The 26307-nt window shown below is 41.1% G+C and overlaps 3 protein-coding genes across 6 annotated transcripts in view; 2 read left to right on the forward strand and 1 right to left on the reverse strand.

The window, feature by feature from the left end:
- Nucleotides 1–7356, forward strand: part of LOC123507816 (follistatin-A-like) — a 186568-nt gene extending 179212 nt beyond the window's left edge. For 3 of the 4 annotated variants that reach the window (XM_045261030.1, XM_045261029.1, XM_045261031.1), the window contains exons 7-9: nt 570–890; nt 3281–3406; nt 3686–7356. In XM_045261030.1, coding sequence (XP_045116965.1) covers nt 570–890; nt 3281–3351 — 392 coding nt within the window. In that variant the 3' untranslated portion in view covers nt 3352–3406; nt 3686–7356. The remainder of the gene's footprint in view (nt 1–569; nt 891–3280; nt 3407–3685) is intronic. The other variant, XM_045261032.1, reaches the window with a different exon arrangement.
- Nucleotides 7357–9786: 2430 nt separating this feature from the next.
- On the reverse strand, nt 9787–15827 carry LOC123507817 (proteasome subunit alpha type-4-like). Its single transcript, XM_045261033.1, has 5 exons — nt 15710–15827; nt 12694–12899; nt 11995–12161; nt 10878–11008; nt 9787–10236 (listed from the first exon to the last, which is right to left on the reverse strand). The coding sequence occupies exons 1-5, from the start codon at nt 15710–15712 to the stop codon at nt 9949–9951; spliced, it is 795 nt and encodes a 264-aa protein (XP_045116968.1). The 5' UTR covers nt 15713–15827; the 3' UTR covers nt 9787–9948.
- Nucleotides 15828–17384: 1557 nt separating this feature from the next.
- LOC123507722 lies at nt 17385–23338 on the forward strand. Its single transcript, XM_045260880.1, has 4 exons — nt 17385–17389; nt 20447–20663; nt 20824–20940; nt 22337–23338. Exons 1-4 carry the CDS (start codon nt 17385–17387, stop codon nt 22499–22501), a joined length of 504 nt encoding a protein of 167 aa, XP_045116815.1. The 3' UTR covers nt 22502–23338.
- Nucleotides 23339–26307: the final 2969 nt, after the last annotated feature.

The following is a 26307-nucleotide window of genomic DNA, read 5'->3' on the forward strand; positions in this document are numbered from 1 at the left end:
TAAAAAGGTCCACTGAGGTGCCAGTCCCGACAGAAAAGTTAAAAGGAGCATCTGAAATTGTAGACTAAGTGTTTTGAAATCTTCCCCTGAAATATAGAAACAGTCAGGGAGTTACACTGAAGTTTACTAGAAAAAGGTGATGAATGATCGAGAATACTGGTGAACTCTTGCATTACGGAGGTGGACATAATAGATGTGTGTGTGTGTGTGTGTGTGTGTGTGTGTGTGTGTGTGTGTGTGTGAGAGAGAGAGAGAGAGAGAGAGAGAGAGAGAGAGAGAGAGAGAAAGGATACTAATAAACTCTTGCATTAGAAAGATGGGCAGACTAGTTGCGTGTGAGAGAGAATACTGGTGAACTCTTGCATCAGATTAAAGAGATGGACAGATTATAGGTGAGAGAGAGAGAGAGAGAGAGAGAGAGAGAGAGAGAGAGAGAATACTGGTGAACTCTTACATTACCGAGATGAACCAGAATAAGTATATGATTAACCAAAACCCTCATAAACCACAAGCACCTCAAACAATCCCTCACCAATCCTTACCACGCCTAACAAACCACCTTATTTCAGACCACACCAAGCCGGATGACTGCCACAAGCAACCGTTTAAGCTGAAGAAGAACAAACAGCGCAGGAAGCAGCTTGAATTGATGAAGCAGAACGAGATACGCCAGCAGATCAGACGCCAGCGAGTTCTCCAAGGCGTGGCTCAGGTCGCTGGCTCCACAATGCACGAGTTGAGCCTTGGCGAGAGACTGAACAGCGTGGAGCGTGGCGCAGGTCGAGGCGGAGCTGTGGTAGAGAGGATTGGCAGCCGGAAAGTGACGAGTATTGATGGAGATTCAAGCAACGATAAGAGGAAGAAGAGAAAGCGAAGGAGGAGACGACGAAGTAAGTTGTGTGTGTGTGTGTGTGTGTGTGTGTGTGTGTGTGTGTGTGTGTGTGTGTGTGTGTGTGTGTGTGTCTGTGTGTGTGTGTGTGTGTGTGTGTGTGTGTGTGTGTGTGTGTGGGTCTCTCTCTCTCTCTCTCTCTCTCTCTCTCTCTCTCTCTCTCTCTCTCTCTCTCTCTCTCTCTCTCTCTCTCTCTCTCTCTCTCAAACGTAGATGTATGTAGATGTTGATGTACTAGGTGGAGTCCTCGCCTTTTCAGCTTTCCAGCGGCACAATTCTATATCATTGTTTATTTCTTATTGCTGTTCTTTTACTTTGACGTTTTTTTTTTTTCTCTCTCTTCCCACACGTTTCATGAATAATTTGACGTCTTTTTCTTGACTATTTCATGACAGGTGTGTTTTGGTGAGCATAGCGATAGTTTAGCAATTGTTTAGGAGTTCTTTAACCCCTTCAGTACTGGAACGCATTTGTACCTTGAGTTTTGGGTATAATTAGATTATTTTATTGACATTAGGAAGGGTCTATGAAGGTCAGAAGATTAATGGCCACAATCCTCACTTTTTTAATCCCTACATGAGTTTCTTAAGCTGTATAAAATCGCCAGATAGGAAGAAGAAGGAATATGGAAGCGCGTCATGGTACAGAAGGGAGTTAAGGGTGTTTCCGTGTGTGTATTGAATGTTAAATGGATTTGTGGGAGTTATTGTGGTTTTTATAAGAGTGTTTTTCGTGATTCTAGCGATGGTTTTGATAGGAGTTGTGAAAGTTGCAGATTTTAAAGGGTGTTTTTATGATGACAGTTTGATAGACATGTGGAAGTTATTGGTGTTTTTTTTTTTTAAGTGTGTTTTAATGATTCTAGTGACAGTTTAATAGACGTCTGAAAGTTAATGGTGTTTTTAAGGGTGTTTTATAATCCTGCTCGTAGTTTAATGGACGTATGGAAGTTATTGGTGTTTTTAAGAGTGTTTTAATGATTCTGGTGACAGTTTAATAGACGTGTGGAAGTTAGTGGTGTTATGAAAGTAGTTTTTTATTATTTCAGTGACAGTTTAATAGATTTTGGGAAAGTTAAGTGTGTTTTTCTTTTTCTTTTTATTTATTTATTTATTTATTTATTTGTTTATTTATGTATTTCGCTTCTGGTGGTAATCCATATCGGCTGCTGAAAAGGATGTATGGAATTTTCAGATATGTCCTCGTAATTCTAACGTTATTGGAAACCACCATTAGGATTTTCAAGACTAACTAATTTTCACGATTCTTGTAATAATTCAACAGATGTAATGAATTTTCTTTGACGTGTGTGTGTGTGTGTGTGTGTGTGTGTGTGTGTGTGTGTGTGTGTGTTGAAGGTTTTAGTGACAGCGCAAGTATTTTTTTTTTTTTTATTGATAGAGAAGACCATGCAGGAGAGAGAGAGAGAGAGAGAGAGAGAGAGAGAGAGAGAGAGAGAGAGAAGGAAGGACGGAGCTTAACTGTGTGTGTGCGTGTGTGTATTTCACTGTTTGATCTGCTGCAGTCTGAGGAGACAGCCAGACGTTACCCTACGGAACGAGCTCAGAGCTCATTATTTCCGATCTTCGGATAGGCCTGAGACCAGGCACACACCACACACCGGGACAACAAGGTCACAACTCCTCGATTTACATCCCGTACCTACTCACTGCTAGGTGAACAGGGGCTACACGTGAAAGGAGACACACCCAAATATCTCCACCCGGCCGGGGAATCGAACCCCGGTCCTCTGGCTTGTGAAGCCAGTGCTCTAACCACTGAGCTACCGGGCCGGGAGAGAGAGAGAGAGAGAGAGAGAGAGAGAGGTTAGACCGTTAGATAATACAATCCCACATCTGATCGTTTATATTTTCATTTAATCCTAAGATGTGTTCTTGATTGTGGGATTCAATAGTGTTTAGTGCGATGCTCTTTTGTTTATGTTTTGTTTTATTTTCTTCCCTTTATATATGACTATTCGAGCGATATGTGATCCGATCCTATGTCTGTGTGAGATGTGTCAAGATGAAGTCGTTTTGGAAAGAGCATTTTTCATTAATTCATTTAATTTCATTTCACTTCATTCACACTAGGAGCACGGTTTCTCTCTCTCTCTCTCTCTCTCTCTCTCTCTCTCTCTCTCTCTCTCTCTCTCTCTCTCTCTCATTATTATTGACGTAGTTCTCATGTTTTTCGCACATTTTCAACTTTCTTCGTGTAAGTTTCAGTCATTTTACTTTTCTTGGGCTTATTTATTATTTATTTTTTTATTCTTTCAAGGATATAACCATAACTTTCAACAATCTTAGCTACTACATATATTTCACCCTCTTTTCTCCCTCTTTAAAACAAAAACACATTGAAATTAAACCAAAAACCTTTCCCTCTCAGATTGCAAAAAGAACAGAAAGCGGGCGAGACAGGAGAGACTGCGATCAAGAGAGCAGAAGGAGGGAGACTGAGTGGGAGGGAGTGATGCGCAGAAACAGCAGCAGCAGCAACAGCAGCAACAAACAGGTTGGTCGGGTGGTGGCTTGGGAAACACGAGTATGAGAGAGAAAGAGAGAAGAGGAGGAAAAGTGTTCAATATCTCATGATACTCAATGGTTGGTGTTGAGAGAGAGTAGGATCGAGGACAGGGATACAGTGACAGGTGTTCCTAATGGTGTTGTTGCTGCCCTGTTTGTTTCATTCAAGGTTCTCAGTTTCTTTCACAGCTTGGTCGAGTATTGGAGGCTCTGCTTGGGGTGGTGGTGAGGCTACTTCAGTACACTTAATGTCTCGCTTGGTTTTCAGAATGGTGTGTGTGGTGTCGGGATCCGAGTCTTTATGAATGTTCCCACCACGAGCATTGATAAGTCCTGGCCGCTGTTTTGACGCCGCCGCATCGCCATTCACCACAAGCGTTAACGTGTCTCAGTATTTGGGTTGCGCGCCACTGCATGTACCTCTGCGGCCCCCGACACTCCCTCTCCCTCACTCATGTCAAATGTCACTTGATCTCAAAAGGAAATCACAAGGAAGTCCTAATGTTCACGTATGGAGTGCTCGCCGCGTCTCGTCAGCGCCTCTCATTTCACCACATTGTCAGAAAGCATTGTTCGTCAAGTACACTATTGATTCATGTTCAAGTTTCATTGTGTCATGTTACGCTGTAGGTCTTGTAGTCTTAGCGTTGTAGTAGGTAGTCTCGTACGTAGCTCATGCTGGTCACAAACTGATGACCTCCATGATTGGAAATGTATGATTGTGATTTACTAATGTAAGATATTAGTTACGTGCATTCTCTTAACATTAATGTGTATTCACCTCAACATTTATACAAGGATCGATTCTTGTGAGTCATCTGCCTGCTCGGAGGAGCTTGTGCTGTGTTGGGAAGCCTTGTCACAGGACTGCTTGGGTCCGGGAGGCACGGGGCAGGGGTGGGATAAGGGGAGAGGGGGGGCCCAAGACTGTAGTACAGTGATGGTGAAGGTAGCAGTACAATTGAGTACTGGTGTGTGTTGGTTTGTGTGTGGAAAGGTGGAGACCTGTATTGAACTTGATGATGTAGACCTGTCCTGTAGAGTTATGATGTTTGAAGTAATAGTACTGCTGGAGGGAGGGAGGAGGTAGTAATGGTGTGTACTACTTACTGTGGTAGACAAAACTTTAAAACTTTTGAATAATGTATCAATTCGTCAAGTGTGTGTATGATACTAATATAGACTTGTCCTCAAGCAAGTTTTCAGTGAATTAACTGAAATGCATATTTAAGATCAGACTGTGTAATTTGTGTGTAGTGAATAGTGAGCCTCTGTGTTACAGAATATATAAATATATATATATATATATATACTATATATATTACTAATGTTAAGGACTTGACTGTTTATATAATGGAAAAGTGGGTAGAATTCAGCAGGAAGCTCAGTGTTTTCACGCTTTTCTATTTTTCTAAGCCTGCTTGTTCAGGCACAGACTTGAGAATCCTTCATGGTTCCTTGAATCAGTTCCTTTCATCACCAAGCACACATGCTGGTGATCCTTCCAGCCCTGTGTCCCTCGCCACACAGGACCACCTTTTCCTAGTGCTACGAGTCGTGTTCCCAGGCTGCCGCCGCAGTAGCAGCTGGCGTCGTGGCACATGGTGCACTCGGTCACTGATGGCCACCTCCTCTGGTGTAACAATGCACTCACCTCTGTAAGGGCACCAGGTGTTCCGTGCAGCAGCGTGTGGTATGTGGCCAGGAGTGTCTCCGGAGGGTCCTTGTGGTGACGTGGTGTCGGGGTTTTGCTGTGAGGTGGTGCGATGGTTAGTGTAGACTTTTTTTCAATAAAGAGCATCATAATGAGGTTTTGGTGTTGTAGCATTATGTATAATTTTACACTCACATGCATTTCCTGCAAGCAGTGATAATTTAAAGTACTGTAATTATATGAAGCATGTGGTCAGTGTTTTGTGATGTGCCAAATCTGTATAATGCTGGCAGGACCTGAGGTGATGGCATGTGGCATCACCACAGACTCACACTGCACTTTGCTGTGGGTCAGCATAAAAAGCACAAAACTTTGTCTTAGAAGTGTGTAGGTGATGTGTCTGTCCCACAATGGCCAGATGCCTGTGAGAGGAGGTAATGAAACAAGAATCTTTGATCATTTGTGATATCACAGGTGGCAAGCACATCATGGGGCGGACATAGCTGTGTACTGACGTCCACCAGGCCTGCACTCCTGTACTCCTGCACTGCTGCAGGCATCCCTTCCCTCCACCAAAGATGAATGAGGTGTTGAGCTGCACCAGGATGTAAATCACAAAAATAAAGACATAAACTTGAGTCATTAATGTTGCAAATTATAGTCAGTAACATAACACAGGTTGGGCCTGAGGCAGCTCCAAGGCAGTGCTGACTGCTGAGCAGCCCTGCCATCAGGAAGGGAACTGTGCTGCAGTGGAGGAGGCAAGGCCTCCCTGGGCCTGCTGAGTTATAAGAATTTTATAGATTGTGTGTAGGAAGCCACGTGCTGCCAAATATCTTAGCTATACAGACCGTGTGTCAGGTGTCACCTTGAGGGAGCAGTGCGCTGCCCCACTCCTCAGCTGACAGACAGATACAGTTGTGCTCCAGGACTGTGCTTGGCAGAGGCAGTCCAGGCTGACGTTTTGAGAGGTTCATGTTGTAGGAAGTGCATCATGTGGTCACTTCATCCACTGGAGTAGAATCAAGATGAACTTTTATGTCGTTCTTAAAGACCTGGGACAGTTGTTCAGTTGGGTGGTTTTGTTAATTAGCTTTGTAGGATTGGTGGTGATGCCAGCCATAAGTTTGCCAGCAGTGTTCACATAAGTGTTCAGTGTGCACTTGCTGGTAGGACTGGCTAACTCACGGAGAAAAGCAATAAGCAGGTTATTGGTGCAAACTGTCTTGGTTGACTTTCCTGTGTGACTAGAATTGTAATGAAACTTGAGTCTCTTTGATCACTAAGGATGTGATGAGTGCTTGTGTCTGTTGGCTTTGTACTCAAGGTGGCAGTGATGTCACCAGTGGTGCCAGTGATCCTGGAAGCAAGGCATCCCTAGAGACAGTGGTGGTCACTGCCTCAGTGTGGTGCTGGGCCACTGGGCCGCTGCTCAGTGTGGCAGCAAGACACTGTTGTACTGAGAGATCAATTGTCCAAGGTCTGTAAGGAAACAGTATGTCCCATGAAAGGCAGGCATCTTTCATGTCTCATTAGTCAGAGGTCACTCACTGTGCAGACACAGCACACAACCAGAGTTTGCTTCGCTAGACATCTCATTCTTGCATTCAAACACCACAAATTTAAGGCTGCCAGAATCTTTAATTTCTTTATACATTAGACAAGATTAGTCTTGCAGACAAAAACCAGCAACATTTGTATTTCTACCCACTAATCCTTTCTCAGGGATTTCCGAAGTAAGAACCGTCAATGATAATTACTCTATGTTAACATTTAAGGAATAATTCCAAGTAGTTATTATTATATTTCATTAAATAGTATATTTTTTAAGTATTTAGTAGAGAATATCTTTTACTTTACTTTGTCATGCACATTCTTCACTTTGGATTACTTTCATTTACGACGTGTGTACATATTTTATTTCCTCACTCCTCCAAAGTGAGGCGTGAAGTTTGTACTCTGGTGGCCGTGGCTCTGATCCTGATCCTGATCCTGATCATGTACAGTTGTAGTGTTGTGGGGCGTGTCACCAAGTCACCAAGGAGTGGCACATTGACATGGACAGCACACTGTAACACAAAACTCATGTGAAGTAGTTTAGAAGAGTTACTTACTATAACATATAGTACACACTTAGTCTTGCCTGTGTATTCTAATGTACACTCAGTGTGGCTTTGAAATATTTGCGCAACCAGTGCAGGGAACTAAGTTCTGTAATCCTAGTTCTGCTAGTCTTCCAAAGGCGCTGCTTTGCAGTGCTCCTGTATTAAAAAGTACCTACCAGACTGTCCCTATTGCTATCCTATCATAATGAACCACTGTATGTACTATTACTACTACTACTACTACTTCTACTTCTACTTCTACTTCTACTTCTACTACTACTACTACTACTACTACATGCCCTCAGAGGTGTGGTGGGAGTCCTGGAGAACAGGGTCACCACAAAGGTGTGAGGTGTAAGCTGGTGGGTGTGGTGGGTGTCACACTGGTGGCCAGCATGCCAGGTGCTGGGTGTGGCAGAGCAGTGCTAGCTGTTGCCAAGCAAGACTCATTCCAGCTCATCCATTCATGTATAAAGTTGAGTGTGGGATAGTCCTGTGACACACTGTCTTTACAGATATAGTTAATTTTATTCTGTATTTTTCTGGCTCTAATGGTCTTCTTGCATAACTAAATCTGTATTTGATTTTTTTATTTCAGTCCACATTAGTCACACTTAGTCAAAAGAGAGAGATACATGGAAGACATTCAGTTTCCCAAATACAAAAATACAAGACACCACTGTTCCAAGTTATATTCAACCAAAATATTTTTGGGGTCATCATTCTAGAATATGACAGAGTAGGAAATGTTTGTTTGCAGTGCACACACAGCAACAAGAACAGCAACAGGCACCAATGGTGGTGAGGCCTGACAGAGTGAGGGCAGTGGTGTGTTGGTCCCCGTGAGGCACACCTGAGGAGGCTGTGAGGGGCAAGCCATGCCCGCTGGTGTGAGGTGAGTTCATTTGTGACTTGAGTAAGGAGGGTTGGTGGTGGGTGTGTGTGAGTCAACTGAAGGCAACATGTGTAAAGAAGAGGGGTGTGTGAAGAAATTTACCTGAATCTGAATGTTTAAGAATTTAAAGCCACCCAGTTAATTGTTCAACAGTCAAACAGGCAAATTTACTAACTGGAATCTGAGCATCTGCCTAAAAGGAAGAATTTTCCACATCTGGCTGACTTAGATATGAGTGAAGAAGCTGACAGGAGAAAGCAAAATGAGAAGAGGTAAAGACTAGTGGGAAAAGAAGTGAAATGAGTGAGAATGTAATTTCCAGGAGTTAAATTAGAGTAGAATGAAGATTAGATGATTAGATTAGATGAAGGAATGTCCAAGGAAAAGGGTTACTAGAAACACTGACTGAACAGGGACTAAGCTGGGAAATAGCAGTTACTGGAGGGGGTGTGGGTAGAGAGGGACTGTGAGAATGAAGAGAGGGAGGAGTGAGTAGCAAGGAGGCATTTTTTGATGATTTACTGAATAAAAAAGAAGAGAAAGCAGTAATTTAGTATGAGCATATAACTGCCTAAATAGAGAAAGATTGCTGCAAGGAAGAATTGGTAGAGAAGAGATAGGGATAGCAAGAGAGAGAACAATAGTGGAATGCATTATGGAGGTGATAAGATAAAAAATTGAATGATTTGGTGTGGAGTAAGAAAAAATGACCAAGAACTCACACACCAACCTAGTGCTTACAAAACCAAAAAAGATAGAAAAGAAGCAACACATGAGCTAAAGAGTGACAAAGCTTTAGACATTGATTAGATAACTGCAGAACTGTGAAGCAAAGTCGTAGTAAACTGAATACTTTTGATGTGTTAACCAGTACTCTCATTCATTCATACCTTTCTCCGGTGAACTCTGGAACTCCCTGCCTGCTCCTGTATTTCTCTCTTCCTACAACTTGACTTCATTTAAGAGGAAAAAATGCATGAGGAATAAATAAAAACTATAGCTATCATTAACAAAGGTTCAGAAATGGCCAGGGGTAAACTTTTACAAATCTGGCTTTATGAGACACAGTGTGGCCTGTATTCTGAAAAAGCTTTGCTCTCTCGTCATCACTGCTTTCCAAAGGCTCCAATTGAAGATACTTGTGTTTTAAACTTATAGAGTATTTTTATGGTTCTGGTGATGGATTGGCAAGATTTCTAGTTTATTAAAAGGAGGAACCATCTTGAAAACCCAGCTGGTTTTCTTTGTGGCCTTGGAATATTGTCATAGTGAGAGGGAAAGGCATTTCTGAATACAGGAGACAGATTTAGACTGAAATCTTTGTGGGACTCTTTTTTCACTTTGTTGAGCTGGGCCAGTGTCCCTTTTGCATAAAAAATAAAGATAAATACATGAAAATCTTGCTGACATAAGTTGAGGTGTGTCTATGAGTCTGTCTTGGACCCTCCTTCCCTCCTTCCCTCCCTGGTTACAGAATGGCAAGCATCAGACTCTTTAAAGACATTTACCCAGGCAAGAATCATCACCACCAAAGTCTCTAATCCTATGAGTCCCTATTGAGTGTTGCTTGGTGTCATGTTCCGAGGTGTGAGTTGCTGCAACACCACTTACTTACTTACTGCTTGTGTTCATTGTGGAGTAATGAACCTCAGTATTTTTTAAGACATTTTATTATAAAGTGCTATATCTAAGTATTTTGTGGGTTAAGCAAAGACATCTCTCACAAGGAAAAAAAAAAAAAAAAAAAAAAAAAAAAAAGGTAAAGTTGCCACAAGACACCTTGGATATCAGTACAGCACTTGATGCAATAACCATAACAGGCTCAGATTTTGAAAACAGACTATTACCTTCACTTCACTTCACAAGGCTAGGCTAGGCTAGGCTTTAGGCTTGCTTGTACTGGGGGTGGACTTGTCTTGCTTGGATGCCTCGGCCGCCGCCTCACGCTCCTCATGCTCCTTGATCAGCTTCTTCACCTCCTCCACGGGCTTCACAATGATCTCTGTATGCTCCGCCTTCCTCACCAACGTGGCCAGCTCAAGCTTCTCGGCGTTCAGCTTGGTCATGTCCAGCGTCTTGCTCATCACCTTCAGCGCCAGCAACAGTGCCTCATGCAGGTCTGTCTCACCAACCTTGTACTCCTGCTTCAGGATGGACACGGCTGCCTGCAGGGGAGACACACATACACGCTGTTCACTCCAACTCCATGCACTTTGATCTTAGAGCCAATGTCACAACCTAATTTGCTGAGGATGTATTTCAAATCCATGTGAAAATATTGGAACTCAGGAAAGGACAAAATCTGCTATTCTTTCTGCATGGAATACTTTCACTCTCCTCCAACACAACACTTTCCCATCTCCTCAGTCCTGCCCAACACAAGGAATGCACCAAGTAAGAAATGAATGTAAGGACAGAAATGGTTGGAGATTCTTCTAACCCAGTCACCTCTTTAACTTCTTTAACTCCTTAAGTACTGGGACACATTTTTACCTTGAGTTTTTGTTGTGATTAGACAATTTTATTGACATTAGAAAGGGTCTATGGAGCACAAGGTTAATGCCCACAGTCTTCACTATTCTAATCCCCACATAAGTTTCTGAAGCTGTATAGAATTGCCAAATAGTAACCAGAGTGAATATACGAACACGTCATGGTATTCAAAGGGTTAAGTATTTCATGAACAGACCAACAAACTGAAACATAGATGGACAGAGTGAAAAGGTACATTCTATTCCCTCCACAAGATCAAGGAGTCCTGTGTCACACCAGCACATCACCAACACACCAGTGCCCTGCCACTCACCGTACTACTGTTACCAATGCAGGTTGCCTTCCAGCCGGAGTAGTTGCCGGATGGGTCGCTCTGGTACAGCTGGTAGCCGTGCCGGTTGTCCCACCCCATGTAGAGGATCGACACACCAAATGGACGCTTGCCTAGGGATGAAATCGGTTAGGGGCATACATACACACACACACACACACACACACACACACACACACACACACACACACACACACACACACACACACACACACACACACACAGGGAGATGGAGTAGAACTAGAAAAAGTAAAAAGGAAAAGGACTTGGGAGTGACGATGGAAGAAAACAATCAACCGGTAAGCCATATTGATAGAATTTTCAGAGACATATAATTTGCTAAGGAATATTGGAGTAGCATTTCACTACATGGACAAAGAAATGAAGAAATTGATAAGTACTAAAATAAGACCCAGATTGGAATATGGAGGAGTTGTGTAGACTCCTCATAAAAAGAAACATATAAAGAAATTGGAGAGACTACAAAAAATGGCTACAAGAATGGTTCCAGAATTTAAAGGGATGACATATGAGGAGAGACTAAAAGCTATGGATCTACCAACCCTGGAACAGAGAAGAGAGAGAGGGATCTGATACAAGTTTATAAATTGATTAACGGAATGGATCAAGTGGATAATGAAACTAATCCTGAGAGAAGAATATGACATTAGAAGCACAAGATCGCATAGTAAGAAACTGAGGAAGGAAAGATGTCTGAGAGATGTTAAAAAATATATTTTCCCTCAAAGATGTGTTGAGACTTGAAACAGTTTGAGTGAGGAAGTGGTGTCAGCAATGAGTGCATAGTTTTAAAGAAAAATTGGATAAGTGTAGATATGGAGACAGGGCCACACGAGCATAAAGCCCAGGCCCTGTAAATCTACAACTAGGTAAATACACACACACACATGGGTTGCTTGAGAAGTAGATGTGAATGAAAGAAGCAATGTGTGTGTGTGTGTGAGAGAGAGAGAGAGAGAGAGAGAGAGAGAGAGAGAGAGAGAGAGAGAGAGAGAGAGAGAGAGAGAGAGAGAGAGATAACAAGAGAGTGCATGCAAGGACAAGACCACCCACCAATCCCCCCCCTACACACACACACCTCCAGTCTGAGTGTACGCCTGCTTGATGTCACACAGCCGCATGATAAGCTGTTCGCAAGGGATTGGCTCGCCGAACTGAAGTGTGTGTCGCTGGGCAATGGCGCGCAGTTCGTTGGTCAGCACGTTGGCGTCAGAGGTGATGCCGGCTACACAGCATGCCATGTCCCTGCAGGAATACACAGGGTCAGCACCAGGTTCAGCAAATTTGTTGAGAGAAAAAGAAGAAATAAAGAACCTAGTGATTAATTTTGTATATCTTGTCTTGGAGGGGGGAAAAAAAGAAGAAAAGAAAAAAATCAAAGCACTTATTAATTTTGTAGATTTTGTCTGAGGAAAAAGAAAAGAAGGAAAAGATAAAAAACTAAGAAAAGAAGAAAAACAATGCACTCGTCAATTTTGTAGATCTTGTCGGAGGGAAAAAAGGAAAAAGTGAAAAGAAGAAAAGAAAAGCAAAGAAAATAAGAAAAAAAAAGACAACAAAACAACACTCATAAATTTTGTAGAGAAAAGAAAAAAAGAAGGAAAAGCAAAGAAAAGAGGAAAAGGCAAAGAAAAGAAGAAAAGAAAAAAAAAGACAAGAAAAAACAACACACACATTAATTTTGTATATCTTGTGAGAGAGAAAATAAAAATAAATGAAGAAAAAGAAAAGCAAAGAAAAACAAGAAAAAATAAGAAAAGTAACACCAACAACTTACTCATCAATTTTGTATATCTTGTCAGAGAGGAAGACGTCATCCAGGAGTTTGTTGGTGTTGCGTTTCTCAGCGGCCAACACAATGCCGTCCTTGGCCAGAATCCCAAGACAGGTTCCGGCGTGTCCGATGGCCTCCATGGCGTACTCCACCTGGTACAGCCGACCCTCGGGGGAGAAGATGGTGGTCTTCGAGTCATAGCGGCGAGCCTGTGGAGACGAGAAGGTCAGGGTGTGGGAAGGAAGGAAGGAAGGAAGGAAGGAAGGAAGGAGGAAGGGAAGGGTAGGAAAGGGAAGGGAAAGGAAAGAAATGAAAAGAGAGAGAGAGAGAGAGAGAGAGAGAGAGAGAGAAAATGCGTTTTAAAATATAAATACTCTTTCAATGTTACCAAACAAACACACACACAAATACACAAATAAATGATAAATCTCCCTTTTTATTTCTCCCTCACATACATGTACATTAAAAGATTCTCCTTCGCATCTTCTGTACACTCAAAAGACTACTGAAGGTATACAAGAGATAAAAATACAAAGATCTTAATAAATTTCTCCCTCACAATGCACACAATACCACAAAATCCTTCCCTTTATTCCCTGTCCTCTCTGTCACTAAAATATTACCAAAACATTTTAAAAGATTGAAATACACAGACACAGAAATTGGTATTGTCCTAATATAAACATCCCTCCAGCTCTCCTCATTTCTCGGCTCCTGTTTTCATCCAGCTGATTTGATTTCACATATATGAAGCCACGCTATTGGTCAACAAGGGAAAGACGGAGAAGAGATAATAAATGGAGGGAATGGGATTAAAAAGGGAGAGAGAAAGAAAAATGGATAATAGAGGAAATGGAAATAAAATGGGAGATGGAAAGAAAAATGCATAATAAATGGAGGAAATGGGAATAAAACAGGAAATAGAAAGAAATGGATAATAAATGGGGGAAATGGAAATAAAACATGAGATTGAAAGAAAAATGAATAATAAATGGAGGAAATGGAAATAAAACAGGAAATAGAAAGAAAAATGGATAATAAATGGAAGAAATGGGAATAAAATGGGAGATTGAAAGAAAAATGGATAATAAATTCAGGAAATGGGAATAAAACACAGATTGAAAGAAAAATGGATAACGAAGAAGATTAGGAAGAAATGAAATGAAAAACACGATAATGAATAACAGAATAGGAGGAAATGATAATAAAACAGCAGATAGAAAGAAAATGGATAACAAATAGGGCAAGAGGATAATGAGTAAGGGAATATGAGGAAACAGCAAAGAGAGTAACAAATAAGTGAAAATATGATAACGAATAAGGGATAAAGAGGACTGACTGGTTGGTCATGGTGGCGTGTGGTGGCCGTGAAGTCTGCCGTCTAATTTGAATGCTCTTAACTGTGTTTCCTGGCGAACTATCACTCCTTACTGGTAACAAGAATTTATTTGAGGTTACATTCAATCTCTGTGTGGACTGTTTTCCCTCTGGAGTGGTTGAATGTGTCAGGTATGAAGAGAAGAGGGATAGATTGACAGGCTCAGTAAAGGCAGTGATAGGAGAACAAGAATGGGTTAGAAGATCAGAGGAGGTGGATGAAGATGGAGTCCTGACTAGAGGAGGTGGAAGAAGGTGGAATCCTCACAGTGCTGGGCCTATACCAAGGAGAGATGAGAGAGAGAGATAGAAAGGCAATTGTAGGAGCAGCCAAAGAGTTTTTAGAGCAGGCGTGGAGGAAACGTTAGTGGAAATGGATGTGTTCCTTGCCTGTTGCTCTCTGTTTCCTCCTTCTGCAGGCTGCTGAAGAAGTGAGACTGAAACACTGCAGGGAATGGGAACTACCCAGTGGTACAAAGCATAAAAGGTCACAAGAAGAAGAAGAAGAAAGTAGTTTAAGAGGAGAAATATGATGGGAAGATAGACTGATAGTGAAGCCAGGTCTCAACATAGTGGTGGGGACAAGAACAACAACAAATAAGTTATCGCAGGAAAGGAAGAGAAATACAAGTGATGTTTGTGGAATATGCAGTAAGATGGTAAAAGAAATGGATGTGCCACTTGTATGAGAAGAGCTGGAGGGACGTCTATATTAGAACACTACCCGAAAATCCACAATACTCCTTTTTTTTTTTTCTTTTTCTCTCTCTTTTCCCTCACGGACACTAAATATCACACAAACCTTCCCTTCATTCCCTGTCCTCTCTGTCACTTAAATATTACTAAAACATTGTTAAAGATTGAAATACACAAAACCCTCCTTTGTTTGCCTCATTTCTCCATCGTGTACACAAAATATCTCAAAATTCTTCCTTGTCCTCTCTGTCATTTAAATATCACCACAGCATTATAAAACATTGAAATACAGAATAAATGCACACAAAATTCACAAAACCCTCCTCTATTTCCATCATTTATTTTCCCCATGGACCACAAAATTATTCCCTTCATTCTCCTTTAGTTAAATTTCATCAAAGAAAAAAAATTGAAATACATAAAAAAATAATAAAAAAAAATAATCCACAAATTATTTTTTCCCTCATTTCTCCCTCACGTACATAAAATATCTCAAATTTCTTCTCTGTCCTGTCATTTAAATATCACCACAGCATTATAAAAGAATTAAATACAGAAAAATGCACACGAAATCCATAAAAAAAAAACATAATTTCTCTCATTTCTCCTTCACAGACATAAGATACCACAAAATCCTTCCCTGTTTAGTTAAATATCACCACAGCATTAAAAAGATAGAAATACACGAAAAACCACAAATTATTCTTTTTCTCCCTCACTGACACAAATAATCGCAAAATCCTTCCCTGTTAATTATATATCACCAAATCTTTATAAAGAATTTAAATACACGAAAAAATAATTAAAAATCTACATATCCCTCCAATATTTCCCTCATTTCTCCCTCACGGACACAAAATACCAGGCAATTATCCCTCTAATTAACTTCCCCTTGTCTTCCTCTATACATCCCCCTCATTTAAGGGTTAATAGAGGGCTGACTTACCATTATTCAAGCCTGGAGAAGCACGCACCGGCCGCCTTGTGTCAGTATTACTCAGCGTTTGTGTACATTCACCGCCATCTTGACAGCTGACGGTCTTCTTGCGCATGTCTTTCTTTTTCTCATTTTGTTATTTCTGTGGTCTTTTTTTCTAGTTAAGGTGTGTTTTTATTTTCTTATTTTTTTATTGTTTGGTTTTTGATAGTTGATGGTTACCTTGTGCATGTCTTTTTCTTGTCTTCATTTAGTTATTTCTATGGTCTTTTTCTATATTTCAGGTGTCTTTTTTTTACTTTTCCTATTTTTTATGGCTTTTTGACAGTTAATAGTCACCTCGCACGTTTTTTTTTTTACCGTCCTTTTATTAATGTTTTTTTTCTAATAAACGTAATTCTCATTTTCGTAGTCTTTTCTGTGATTTAGGTATTTATTTTTATTTTTTTCCTTTTTCGTTGTGTTTTTCTGGTTTTCTGGTTTTCTTTATCTTGTTTCTGGTTTGATATATCTTATTCATCAGTTAGCTTTTTTTCCTTTTCTTTTTTTCTTTTTATCTCTTTTCTTTTCTTTTTCTTTTTCTTTTCATTTAATCTCCCTAGAATTTATCCGGTGGTCATTATTTCAATTTGTGTTGTTTCATGTTTCTTGTTTATCATCTTGTTTTCTCCTCATTTAATGATTTCTTTACTTAGTTTATCTTTAATTTGGTGTCTATTTCCTCTTTTTTCTTCTTTTATGCATATATTTTTTAGGGGAGATATCTTGTTTTTCAGTTATTTTATCTTTTCTTTTTATTATGAATTGTCTTTATCTATTTTCTTTATTAATTTTTCTGTCTGTTATCTAAGACGCTCCTTAAAACGATGCATGTAATATCTCAAGAGTGCATTATGCTGTTGTAAATGCAAAAAAGTGAAGAACAGCATGATCACTCGACTTCAAATGCATGACAATCGTATTTCAATAGCTTACCTCGACGTTAATGGAAATTGCAAGGGTTATTTTCAAGGATTATAGTCTCATATGATGCTATTGATAGTTTAATAAAGAATAATTAGGCTACAGATATGCATGAGTATATTTCTTAATATTCCCGCGTCTCAGTCCGAGTCTTCGTAGAGACTGGCGGAAGTTACGAGGGTTTTTCAAGAGTGGTTTTGTGATTCTTAGGAAAGTTTAGGAGGGAATCTTCTACGAGTACATTATTATTATTATTATTATTATTATTATTATTATTATTATTATTATTATTATTATTATTATTTATTCTATATGAGAGGAAATCTGGGCAACGACAACTAAGACGATTAAACAAAAAAGGCACACTTAGATGCCAGTACCCGAGCAGGTCTGAGAGAGTAAGCCAAAAGAGGATAAATGTCTTGAAACTTTCCTCTGAAAATGAGTTCAGATCATAGAGACAAATACAGAAGCAGGCAGAGAGTTCCAGAGTTCCAGATTTCATATATGACAGCATTTTAATTCAATAATTGCCTTATTTCGACTATTATACCTGCCAATATAAGAAGATATAAAGGAGGGATTTCATGATTCTAGTAACAGTTTAACAAGGAATCATTATTAACATTTGGTAAAGACACAGAAACAGACACCCCGCCGCTCCTTGCCTGAAATCTGATAGGGTGTCTTGGCGTGTGTTGTGATCCTATTATACTCTCAAATGCCGTATGTTCTCTTTCCAAGGCCGCAGAGATGATTAATAAGGTTCTTAGTATGGTTTCTCCTGTTAATAATGTGGAAATCTTGTTAATCTATCACTGGAACCATGTAAAAAAAATCCTTAAAAATCTGCCACATTTCAACTAAAGCCCTAAGTGTGGTCCTGTGCAATATAAAGGTTAAATTATGCGTTTGTTCTGATTATGTATCCTTTTTGTATCATTGTATTTTGGTTATTGACTACTATTTTATTTTATTTTTTGTTTGTTACGCACGTCATAGTGATAAATATTCGATCCATGCTGTAGAGTGACTTAAGTTTGACACCTTTCAGAAAGTTACAAGGCTTTTATTGTTCATTTCACCACATCACGAAGGAATTAAGCTTGTGACTGTGATGGCTGAGTGTGACTGGGAGGTGGATTTATGTATGCAAGAGTAATAATTATGTAAGGATGTCATGTGATATGTAGGAAAACGTGGTCTCTGTGCATCCATATATCTATTATTCATGACCCGTGTGTGTGTGTGTGTGTGTGTGTGTGTTCCCCATTTTACGATTATTTCAGGATCTCTCTATTAGTCCCTTGATTTTTTTTTTTTTTGACTATAAATAAATGAGAAAGAAAACGAAAACGGAAGGAAGATAAATAGGATGAAGAAATAAAAGACTGAAACATTATGAAAAAAAAAAGGAAATACGACGAAGAGAAAAGAAAGACAACACTGCAGACAAATTATCCTCATGCAGTGACATTAGTATAAATTTCCTGCCTTAGCCATAGAGGAGAGCGCGGCTACCAATGAATAAACGCTTTCTTTTACTACACTAACAAACACTGACGGGGGAAAAAATATATTGAACAGCATAGGCAATGTGTGTGTGTGTGTGTGTGTGTGTGTAGGCAGGCATGGCAGGTATCTAGGGAAATGTTTGGGCTCGTGGACTGCGCAACTCCCGCCACACACTGACAGTCGGCTGGGCGTGAACAATTTCCACGGGGCGCAATGCTGCTGTAGACACGCATTATCCTCACTCCCAGGTGGGCAGAGCAGAGCCACCTTGCCTGCCACGCCGCGATGAGCCTGCAAGGTGTGTTAATGAGTGTTGAAACACCTGGAATGTCCTGCTTTGGTGTGGTGGCAGGGAACACACTTCACCTCTGTATTATTGTATTGAAGTGTGTATTGTCTGAATCTCTCTCTCTCTCTCTCTCTCTCTCTCTCTCTCTCTCTCTCTCTCTCAGGTAGTATGCGTGTGGTCCATACAGGTGTGGCAGGAAGACATTGTTAACTAATCTTCAAAATGTACCTTAATATCCTGTCAACACCTTGCTGGTTCTATCAGTAGTGCGTATGTTTGTACGTTGGCTTCAGTATGGCATGGCGTAAGCTCATCTGCATGTTAGGTTAAGGTTAGGTGAGGGCCTTGGGTTTGAAGTAGCTCGTTTTCAAAGTGGTGTTTTTCATCCTTGGACTTGAAATAGCGGACCCAATCTGGTTAACCACTTGAGTACCTACCATGACACTGTTCCATATTCATTCTGGTTACTATTTGATGATGTTATACTGCTTCAGAACTTATGTGAAGGATTAAGATAGTGAAGACTGTGGCCATTAATCATCTGCCTTCCATACACCCTTCCTAATGTCAATAAAATGGTCTACTTGTACAGAAATCTTGAGGTAAAAATGTGTCCCACTATTGAAGGAGTTAATCTTGGCTTCACTGCAAAATCCCACCTTCCCACCAGACCCCAAGGTTTGCTGCAGTTGTTGGAGACAGATAGAGGGAGAAAGAAGAAAGGTACATGGGATGCTAGTCCCAAAGAGAGGTCAATAGGGTATATTCATAGTTATAGGATGTGTCATGAGTTCAAGTCATAGGAAGGAGGAAATACAGAAGCAGAGGTGGATCCAGAATATTTTGTTGTGGGTGGTCTTACCTTGATTAGAGTAGTTGGTTTGGTTAAGTAAATTAATTTCCAAAACAATGGCCTACTAACTGTCATTTTTTACTCTTATAAGGCCATAAGACTATTCACGTTTTACTACTTTTACTCCATAATTTCCTGTAGCTTCGGTTTATAGCCCTGCCCAATAGTGAGGTAAATGTAGCGTCAGCCTTATGAATAAAGGAATGCTGGTAAATACTAATTTCCAACAACAAGCATACATAAAACAGAATCAACAAAAAAGTAAATGAACAACAATAAAGAACAGTGAAAATAAATTTTATGGCCAGATCCACACACTGAACATATACTTTCCCCATAAAATGTTGCTTATAAGAGTCTGCCACACCTGTACTCTTCTATCTTACTCAATTATAGCCTACAGCATACACTGCAAGGAAACTTTCAGCAGATAATGACTGAATGTTGGCAAAATGGAATATGGTAACTCAGTCACTAAACCAGGGATTAAAATAATTTAGGTAGCACCAAATTACTTGTCAGGCTGAGGATACATTGTAAACTTTGCAAATAATTAGGTGGTGCTGGTACTGTCCTGGCTCTGTAAGCAAACCAGCATTCCAGGTTAGATTAATTTACTGTACTTAGGCTGTATAACACTTGTGTTTTTAGTAAATTCCCAATAATTATATATTTCATGAACCTGGCCATGAACTAATTTTGTCAGATTAGATTGATACTGGAAAAAAATATTACAATGGAAACTGACTCAGTGAGCACAGAAGGAATGAAGAATTTAGTTTTCTTGCATCAGGTTGGCAATGAAAGAAAGGTGTCAAATCTACTCTTAAAACTATTACAGAGGTGACTCTTGTTTACATAATGACTTAAAATGTGTGATTGAATTTACATTTTCCTTTTCCTTTTTCAAACTGAATTACAAATATCGTATTCAGTAACTGAGAATAATTAATCAATCTGAGACAGGCAGCTTGGAGGTCCAGAACACATTGCTCCCCCATGAATCCACCACTGAGGAGGCAGGGAGTTCTTAGGTATACCAGGAAAAGGGATGACTGATTGAAGACACTGGTCAACTCTTGCATTACTGACCGGAGTCATCTAACACAATACTCTTTCTCTGCAGTGACCTCAGCAGTGATGGGCAGTGTTTGCCGGTCTTCTTGGCTGTGGTGGTGATGGCGGTGGCAGTGGTGGCTGTGGGGGTGGTGGCCAGGCAGCAGCAGGGTCCCCTCACCTGCTGGTCCTGCCTGGCTCACACACAAGGGCCAGACTGCTACGACCTGGACTATGAGAACATGACCCTCACCAAGATGTGTAACCCAGAGGAAGTGTTCTGCACGGTGAGAGAGAGAGAGAGAGAGATGCTGGTTATCCCTCATATTATATATTTATTATACTAGGTTTGTTGGATGAGGATTTGTTAGGTTACTGCAGCCTCCATTATGTTGTGTTCTCCTGCTATGTTGCTGCAGCTTCCCTCATGCCTTGTGTTGCCTGCAGGTGAATCGCATCTGGTACGTGGTGGAGGCAGGAGCTGAGGCGAGGAACTTGAGTGTGAACCGTACCTGTGCCGCCGACTGCAGCCCGTCCTGTGTGGTGATTGGCGACAGGACCAAGGTGAGTGCTAGCTGGGTGGGCAGTGTGATGTTTTTACTCAAAGTGAATTTCCTGTGTCTTTGATGTAAATACATAGGTATACAATATACACAATGTAACAAGGTAATCACATTGATGTAGATGTAATACATGACACAGCTTGTGTTGTGTGTGTGTGTGTGGTGTGGTGTGCAGCTGCCACGTGCCACCATACCCACTGCCTTGAAGGTGACATGGTGACTTGTTCTACTGCAGTACTCATGGTAGCTCCAGATTGTTTGTTCAGACATTCATGTCATTGCTCGGGAAACTCACACCATTCAGGCAGCAGTGCTTGTGGTAGGTTTAGAGACCCTCCCATCCCGTACATGGCAGCTGGGCTGTGCTGGCTGGGGAAAGGCAGCGTGTGGGATGTGCCTGAGCTATAATGTACAGCTGCTGCATCACCTGATTCACCTTGCCCTCAGACGTTATTCTTTGTAGTTTTGTGAACAGCGCAGTACGTATATTCTAGTAACACTGGTAGTATATGTATTTTTATTTATTTATTTATTTATTTCCATCTTCATTTTAAGATATTTTGTGTTTGGTAAAGTAAACAAAATTTCTCAAACTTGGTTAAAGGGAACCTGTTATAAGAACTAATGGCACAGTCCAGAAGTTGAACCTCGGACTTTCTACTTGGTGGGCAGGTGTGCCAACCATTACACTGCAGTGTCCTCTGGGTGACTGTCCTCACATAAAGGCAGACAGCACTAACACCATCACCACCACCACCAAGACAGTCCCCTGGACACACCAGTACATCCTGGGCTGCTGTGTGGCTTGAGGCCATGACTTTCTCCAGGGTGGGGAAAGTTGTTCAAACACTCACAATAAGCAAACATTTATGATGTTATCATGAGCCAGTCCTCTGATCAAAGGAAGGAAGATAGAGGTGTCAGAGATGGAATAGACCTTGGAGGGGAAACTTATCAGCCACTAAACACTAAAAGGGTCCATGCACCAAGACTTAGCTTGATGCTTCCATGGAAAGACATAGATTATATTTCTTTGCCTGGAACACAAAAGTAATGCATTATTAAACAAGCAAAATGTTTCATCACATTAAAGAGGCTCGTGTTTTGTTTGATAAGAAAGGAATTACAATGCAGGAGTGTCAGGTGCAGTAACACTGGTAGGAGTTTAGATAGACACATGCCTTATTTGTGCTCTGAAGGTTTGCTCGTTGTGGGTGAGCACGTCCCTGAGGCACATCTAGCATGGTAGTGGTAGTGGTAATGGAGCCTTCATGGGATGAAGGGCCCAGCAATTTGATGGTTTGTTGGCCCAGCAGTGTAAAGCTTGTAATGGCAACACATGCTACATTGTTTCTGACCTAAGTATACACCAATGCTAAGTAGTGACTCTCCTCTAGATCCACTCCTGCACCTCCTGCTGCACAACATCATACTGCAATGTAGGCAGCTCAGCCTCAGCCCGGCCCACGGCCAGCAACCACCTGGTGGTGGCCGCCGCTCTGCTGCTGGGGGCCTGGAGTGGCCTGGTCTTGCCCCGGACACATACCCTGCCGGCTGGCTGAGCCAAGTCTGCTTTGCTTTGTTTACAAATTATAAGATTAAGTATTTTTGTAAAAGTACCAACGTAACTTTTGATAACTCTTATGCACTAGTCCTATAGCATGTGCTCTCTGCTGTAAGAACTAAGGGGTGATTTCCAAATAGCATTGAAGGTGCCAGTAAACATTTACTATAAGAGCATACAAGCCCAGCTTTCTTTATAAGTGCCAGAGCTATGTTACAGTGCTTGCTTCAGCGATGCATTCCCTCCCTCTGATATCAGCGGCGGAGAGCTTAGCTAGACGGTACCTGAGTGGTGTGGCAGTGTGGCAGCAGCGGCAGTACAGTGGTGAGTGGTACAGTTGACCTACCAGAACCCTGTGGTGTATTGTTGTGGTGGACATGTGCCCTGCTGAGGCTGCCTCAGCCACATACTAGCTTGTTAATTATTGTTGGTTGTTAATTTATAAAAGATTTAAAAAGAATTTCATCAGGTTAAGATTATTTCTCTAGCTGACAAACAGCCAAGTGTTTGGTGTTAGCAGTGTCAGAGTAATGCCTCAGTGGTGCCAATGTTTCCTACTTGCTGGAGTCCTGGCATGCTGGCAGTGTGGGGTGTGGCAAGGTGTGACGGGAGGTCATTGCAAGAACAACTTTATTAATGTTAACAGGTGTACTGAGATAATGGGACTCACTGGAGAGTGTTGTGTGGCAGGGTCAGCCACTCACTGTATTGCAAGGGAAGAGAGTCATGGGCCTTACTGGCAGGGTGTTGCTGTGTAGTGCCCAGTCTCTCTCTCTCTCTCTCTCTCTCTCTCTCTCTCTCTCTCTCTCTCTCTCTCTCTCTCTCTCTCTCTCTCTCTCTCTCTCTCTCTCTCTCTCTCTCTCTCTCTCTCTCTCTTTTTGTTTCTTTCTCTTATCTCTCTCTCTTTTTCTTTTCTTTCTCTTCTCTCTCTTCTCTTCTCTTCTCTTCTCTTCTTCTTCTCTTCTCTTCTCTTCTCTTCTCTTCTCTTCTCTCTCTCTCTCTCTCTCTCTCTCTCTCTCTCTCTCTCTCTCTCTCTCCTCTCTCTCTCCTCTCTCTCCTCTCTCTCTCTCTCTCTCTCTCTCTCTCTCTCTCTCTCTCTCTCTCTCTCTCTCTCTCTCTCTCTCTCTCTCTCTCTCTCTCTCTGATATGCATACACTTAACTGGCTTGGGTGGAAGATATTGGAGTTTTCAATGGTGTTTTATAAGTTCTAGTCAGTTTCAATAGTCTTTCTAGTGTAAGGAATCATGGTTTTCCTAAGTATTTTCATGGTTCTATTCTGTGCAAGTTTTCTCATTAGTGGGTCTATGGTTCTAGTCATAGGTTTAACAGGCCTTCTGAAGGTTACTGAGGTTTTCAGGGATATTTGGTCAATTCTAGTCATTTAGCATCAGGCTTTATAGGGTAAGGTACTGGAGTTTTCAAGGGTGTTTGCATTATAGTCATAAGCTTGTATTCTGAAACACTTTGCTCTCTTACCACAACTATTTTCCAAGGCCACAGAGTTGATTAGTGGGATTTTTAAGAGTTTTTCTTCAGTTGATAATGTACAAATCTTGTCACTCTGCCTCTAAAACCTTAAAACACCCTAAAAAAAAAAGTTTAAATTCAAATAAAGCCTTTTGGAAGTGTAGGTGAAACAAGGAAGTGTTTGAGAATATGAGCCATAGTCTTAAAAAGTTTGTAGTGGAGAATTATCAGGATTTTCAAAGATATTTTCATCAATCTAGTCATAGTTTAGTAGAGATTCTTCATTAATGAGAGACAAGAACACAAAAAAACACCCATGGAAACCCAATTCACTAACACTATGGCCTATGAGAACACTCCTGACTACAGCTCAGAATGTTTCCAAATCCAGGTCTTGTTTCATCATGACCTCCACAACCCTTGCAGGCAACATTCCTTCCTGGCATGTCACCAAGTCATGAGCACATAATGTCAGTTAGAACACTTTTATTAGTAGTATTAATAAACAGTATTCATTCTTAAGTATTGATTTTTACTATATCCTTTCCTTCACCTCGTGTGTGTATAGGTGAAGTTGATCTGGACAGTTGCTAGGGTGTACAGTGCAATGGTGACAGTCGTGGTTGTCTTGCTTGCCGTGGTTTGGGCTTGAATTACTTGTCTTGGCTTCAGTTGCAGTGACACAGAGGTTGAAGAGTCTGTGGTTTTAGTGATACAAGGATACAGGGATAGTGTGGCGAAAAGATGATTTTTGTCTCCATGCTTAGTAAGGGTGTGTTTGTGGACACTCTCTCTCTCTCTCTCTCTCTCTCTCTCTCTCTCTCTCTCTCTCTCTCTCTCTCTCTCTCTCTCTCTCTCTCTCTCTTTCTTATTAGTCAAGTCCCTGCTGAAAGGTTCGTGTTTACACAGTTTTCTCTGGTGGCACCGCTCTGCCCCGCCCCCGCCCCGCCGCAGAGTTGCCAGTGGTCCGCGGTTTACCTGCGGAATTGGGCTGTTTCTGGTCAGAGTTAGCGGGGGAAAAAACGATAGTCGAGGGCTGGCAGTTTTGGGATAGTTTTTTTTTTTTTTTAATACACAGCCGCGGCATACGTACAGGATGACAAGCTTCAAATGTCAAAGATACGAATATATTTTTACCCGGCTGTAACATGTTCAAGGAGGATTATAATGATAAAACTAGCTGTGACCTATATAGAGCCTCATTTTCTACTTAACACGGTCACATGGTTCACTCTATTAACAACAACATCCCTTGTGATGACTGAATAAACTTAGAAGTTGCAGGATTCAACACGTGAGTTTGGAGAACACACTGCATGTGCGTCTACTCATGCACAATATTACCACACAAATAACATGTTGCAACGACTTCAAACCAACAGTTAAAGGATTGATGTTCTCCTTTTTTACAAAGAACGTAACAGTAATGCTGGTGACCACGAGCATTGTCGAGTGACCGTATCTGATGTAGTAATTTATTAATTAATTTATTTTTTCTAGAAGAAGAGACATTTGTATGTATGTTACAGCTAGTATGCCCAGCTATCCAGAGAGGTAGGCGGACTTTGTGAATGACTGTCTATATCCCCCCCAAATGGCTCTACATGTGCTGTCGTACGTGTCACTGATGCTCCCGTCTCGTAACGACAATGATACCACCTGTACCGGGTCCTCCTCCCATCCTGCCTCCTACACGATGCAGGATATAAAGACGGAAGGAATTGTACATCTTGCAGTGTTGGACGTTTATTCGTTGTATTGTTGAGATATTACACTGCGTTCCCTCCAAAGTCTTGTTCAGCAGTCTCTCTAGATGGATGGGGTCATGCAGTCTCTATTTATTTGCCATACACTAAAACCACAGGATATAATTAAGATCAGCGAAGATTAAAGAGCGCGACACAGATGGAAAGACATGGATCCACATGTTACGCCAAGGGCAGAGAGGGAAAGAGTTATGATTGCGTAGCTGCCCTTATTGGACAATTAACACCCCTTTGAAGGGCGATCAGTGAGGTGCGACGAAGGGAGGGGCGGAGCGTCATCTAATGTGACATTCCTGAGACATATAGGTGGTAGTAGTGGTAGTAGACAGTACCTAATAGTAGTGGTAGTAGTAGTAGTAGTAGTAGTAGTAGAAAGAAAAGAAATACAGTACATGACAGATATGTTTTTCCCTCTCATGCTATACTTCCGCCAGTCACCTTTAAACTGTTTTTCCGTTGTTTTCTTTCTTTATTTTTTTCTTAAAGACCGAGGTCGCTGATTTTGGGCTGTTTTTTTGGATGGGATTCCGCGGGAACAGAATCCACGAGTGGCAACTCTGCCCGGCGCTG

Source organism: Portunus trituberculatus, chromosome 23 (assembly GCF_017591435.1).
Source record: "Portunus trituberculatus isolate SZX2019 chromosome 23, ASM1759143v1, whole genome shotgun sequence".
Classification (NCBI taxonomy): Eukaryota; Metazoa; Arthropoda; class Malacostraca; order Decapoda; family Portunidae; genus Portunus; species Portunus trituberculatus.